We start from the raw sequence: 4,369 nt of genomic DNA on the forward strand, positions 1-4,369 counted from the left end.
GGCCAGGAGGATGGGGAGGCAGACCGCGAGGATCGGAAGCGGGACCGGGAGTTGGACACGCGCGCGTCTGCGCAGATCCGTCGTGACATGCGGCGCATGAGTGAGTTACAGTTGCGAATCGAACAGCGCACGTTGGCAGCGGCGAACGACGTGTTGGCGCGAACGGCGGAGGGCGGCTGTGCGTTCGGTGCGAGGGACGTGCGTGCGATGGTCTTCCCGTTCGAGCACTGCGTGAACTTGGCGCGCTCGGGTACCCACTTTGTCACGCGGGCGTTGAATTTGGAGAAGGGCGTGTTCGAGTTGCGAACTCTGGCTTTCGGTACGCGTTGTTACTATGCGATTGTGGCGGAGAGTTTGGAGAACTTTTTGGGCTGGCGCGAGCGCGGTCGGCGTTCGCGGATCGGCGACGAGCTGGGCGGGCAGGTGAGCTGCCTGTACGCCTGGGGCGCGAACGACCAGTTCCAATTGGGTTTTGAGCACACAAGGCCGGGCCAGGAGAGGCGTGGGTTGGCGCTGGTTCGTTTCGAGCACACGTACACGCAGGCGCAGGCGGAGCGGTTGTGGCGATTGCGGGCACAGGAGCGTGCGCGGGAACGGCGACACCGCCGCGAAGTGCGGGAGCACCTGAGTCTTCGGCAGCTGGTGCAGTCGGGACTGCATCCGTCGAGCGAGGAGGAGCCGGAGGACTTCGAGGGGGGCTGGCCGAATTTGGGTCGGCGGCGTGTGCAGCCGCCTGACTTCCGGCACCGGCTAAGTCGGATGGTGGACTATACTTTCCAGATCGTCGAGGTGCAGTGCGGCGAAGACTTTGCGGTCGCGCGCACGAACGACGGCCGCCTCTTCAGTTGGGGCGACAACCGCGACGGTCGTTGTGGCCAGGGTCGTCGCTGTCTTCTCGTGCCCGCGCCGCGGATGCTGCCCGTGCTCAACCACGGCGGCCGCCGCGTCGTTCAGTATAGCGTCGGCCTACGACACGTCCTGTGTCTCACCGAGGGCTCCCGTGTCTTCGTCTGGGGCGCGTATCCCTTCGTCCACCTTTTGCGCCGCGATGGCGCCGCCACCGACTTTTACGTCCCCACACTTCTTCCGCTTGACGAGTTGCTGCACCCGCGTGTCGCGGACAAACTCGAACTCATTCAGCGTCGCGAACAGTACCGTTACGAAGCTCTGGAGCCCGGCTTCGACTTCCGCGAGCTGCTCGTCGGGCGCCCGGAACAGCTCCCGCGGTTCGACCATGAACCCTTCGCCACCAACTCGTTCGAGCGCCTCGACGTCGATCTGGACGGCCGGTTGCCCGACGACGACAGCGAGGCCGGCCTCGCTCGCGACCCGCGCGGCTGGCGCGAACAGCGCCGCCTTGACCAGGCTGCCTGGGACCGGCGGCAGGCGGAGACCGCCGAGCGTCGGGCCACGCGACGTGCGCTGCGAGCTGCGCGTCGTGAACAAGTAGCCCGCCGGCGTGCGCGACGCCATGCTCACGAAGCGGCCGTCGAGGCCCTGCGTGAAGAGGCGTACGCGCAAGCCGTTGCGCGCTACCACCGCGAGTACGACGGACTTGGCGCGGATGAAATCGCCGCCAAGGCCGAGACCGACCCCTCGGTGCTCGTCACGCGCACCGAAGACGGCGTCCGCGTCCGCGTCCTCGCCGACGACTTCCGCGACCCGCCGCGAGAACCCGATAGCCCCGACGTCATCGTCCCCGACGACAGCGAAACTGACGACGACCCCGAACTCACCACCCACTGGAACCCCGTTGACGTGGCACCCGGCGCCGGAGCTGGGGCTGTGCCTGGGGGAGCTGGGGCAGGAGGACCCGCCGGAGGACCTGGGGGAGAATCTGGCCCCGGATCTAACCCCGAAGGAGGGTCCGAAAAAGGACCTAGGGAAGGGTTGGGACCCGGAGGGTCTGGTGGAGCGTCCGGAGCCGGTGGGGAAGAAGCCGGAGAGAAGGGGGTGCCGCGATTGGCGTTGGGCGAGGTGCGGCGGCAGGAGAAGTTGAATGAGGGTCTAGGGTTGGTGGTGGGTGAGCACCCGCCGACGTTTCCGCCTGGGAGGCCGAGGGACGCGTTCCGGATGAGTTGGCGTGGAGTGTCGCCTGCGGAGCGGCGATGGTTGGAGCTGATGGCGGTGGTGAAGCGTGAGACGTGGCAGGTGGTGCGCGTGGAGGCGGGTCGTGGTACGAATGCGGTGTGGTTGAGGGCGAAGGCGGGAGAGGTGAAGGACGTGTTGCTGGTTTGGGGTCGGAACGACGTCGGTCAGTTGGGCGTGGGGCGTGTGAGTGGTGGGTTGGGGATAGCAGGCAAGACGGCCGACTTCGGTTGGTTCCCGGTGTTCCTCTGGTTCGGCGGCGGCGGCACGTTGCGCGACGACGCTTACAAACTCGACCACCTCGCTCTCGGCCGGGACTACGCCGTCGCCTGTTGCCGCGGCTGGGGCGACCAGCAGCAACTCTTCCTGTGGGGCGCCTTCCCCGTCCTCGGCTACAATGCACTCCGCGTCGACCCCGAGAAGGAGCCGAAAGGGCCGAAGGTACCGAAGGCGGACACGGGAAAGGCGGAGAAGGCGGGGCCGGCGTGGGTGAAGGGGCTGAAGAAGAGCGAGGCCAAGGCGGAGACGGCAAACAAGTCTCCGGAGCGCGGCGCAGAGGACCCATACGACGTGACAGCGTGGATGGGTGTAGCCGAGGACAAAACGGGTTACTGGGTAGTCGGTCGTGCAGCCTTTCCCTTCCCTGTGCCCATACTGAGTCCGGTTCTGGCGGGCGAACGCATTACCGGCGTGTCTTGCGCGCGCGGCGGGTACCAAGTGGCGGTCAACACGGCGCGCGGGGAGGCCTTTTGGTTCACGCAGTTTTTCTTGCGGGTCAAGAAGCGCGAAGGGGACGGTGCGAAACGCATCCGCGACCAGCGTGGACAGGTCTTCACGCCCGTGCCCTTCCCCGCCCTTTGGCGTGGCGGCGAGCTGGTCCCCGACCTGTGCAGCTTCGCCACACGAGACGCTGTGGAAACGCGCCATACCGGGTACGTGGCCTACGACAGCGCCGCCGTCCTCACCGGGCCGGCCGTGGCAAAAAATAGATAAAATGACCCCTCGCACCCCGGCCCAAGGTCCCGAGCAGCAGGATGATCCGCAGGACCACCCTCGGGGCGCGGAAAGCTATCCGCACGATGGACAGGATCACCCGCGGCAGGGGCATTCCCGAGAGGGCCCTCTTCGACAAGGTTTCGTGCGACAAGGTTTCGCTCGAAAAGAAGATTTCGCGGCCGAGGACTCTTCGCGGGAGGGTATCGTGACAGTGCCGGACATTATTCGGAGCAACGTGTACGTGGACGGCACGGCGTGCGTGGGCAAGTCGAGTGCGTTATTGCAGTTGATGACGCACCCGCGCGTGGCGGACTTGATTGAGTTTGGCGACTACCGTGAGGACGTCTTGCGTTTCCCGCTGTACCGACAGAAGTATCGGATGAAGTACGCTAACAAGTTGTATTCTACGTGGTTGCTGATTCGGTTGAAGAGCGGTCGTATTTACGATCGTTGTTTTTTGGCGGACTTTGTGTACGAAATCATCTTCGACATTTTGACCGCGCAGACGAACGAGACGGGCCACTACCAGTTTGACGCGGACGGGCGGTTGGAGAAGCCGCGGGGCGAGGTGGGGCCGGACGGGTTGGATGTGTCGACGTACGAGGACGCGCACGTCCGACGTTGCATGGAAGTGGCTCTGGACCACTTGGAGCCGGCGATTCAGGAGATTTTGCGGACGATGTGCGTGGTGGTTTGCGTGGACGGGGATGTGGAGACAGTGATGGCGCGAATGGTGGCGCGGAACAACGGGATTGACGTGCTGGACCCGCGTTACGTGTTGTATCAGAATGCGGCTTTTCGGTACGTCGCCGAGCGGTTTGGGTGGATCACGCTGGAGAAGACGCGCGAGGAGTCGATGACCAGCTACGTGCAACGGGTACACGAACAAGCAGTGGCCAGTTGGGAAAAAGTGAAGTGCCAAGGAGCCAGTCAGGAATCTAGTTCCGCGCAGAGGCCAAGCGATGTCCGGCAGGCGCGGTTCAGAACCGAGTGAGCAGTTTGTCAGGGCGAGGAAGACTGCTGCTGCTTTTGGCGCTTCGCCTCGCTCTTCTTTTGCCGGTATTCGTCGTCCAATCTATATACGTAGTCCTTGTAGGGGTATTCGGATTCGACGCCAGCAACATTCGACTCAAGTATCTGAAGTAACAATTGTGACTGCTTAGTGGGTGCAAGGTTCATTGGTTGGTTCGCATGTGTGGTAGTGCACATTCCGTGGGTGGTAGTGCGCATTCCGTGGGTGGTAGTGCACATTCCGTGGGTGGTAGTGCACATTCCGTGGGTGGTA

The 4,369-nt window shown here is 64.0% G+C and overlaps 2 protein-coding genes across 2 annotated transcripts; both read left to right on the forward strand.

The window, feature by feature from the left end:
* Positions 1-87: 87 nt before the first annotated feature.
* On the forward strand, positions 88-3,081 carry GNI_150150 (chromosome condensation regulator Rcc1 repeat protein; the record flags this gene model as incomplete). Its single annotated transcript, XM_011134448.1, has 1 exon — positions 88-3,081. One exon carries the CDS (start codon positions 88-90, stop codon positions 3,079-3,081), a length of 2,994 nt encoding a protein of 997 aa, XP_011132750.1.
* Position 3,082: 1 nt separating this feature from the next.
* GNI_150160 (hypothetical protein) lies at positions 3,083-4,078 on the forward strand (the record flags this gene model as incomplete). Its single annotated transcript, XM_011134449.1, has 1 exon — positions 3,083-4,078. The coding sequence occupies one exon, from the start codon at positions 3,083-3,085 to the stop codon at positions 4,076-4,078; it is 996 nt and encodes a 331-aa protein (XP_011132751.1).
* Between the last annotated feature and the right edge of the window lie 291 nt (positions 4,079-4,369).

This window comes from Gregarina niphandrodes, assembly GCF_000223845.1.
Source record: "Gregarina niphandrodes unplaced genomic scaffold scaffold00042, whole genome shotgun sequence".
In the NCBI taxonomy this organism is placed as follows: domain Eukaryota; phylum Apicomplexa; class Conoidasida; order Eugregarinorida; family Gregarinidae; genus Gregarina; species Gregarina niphandrodes.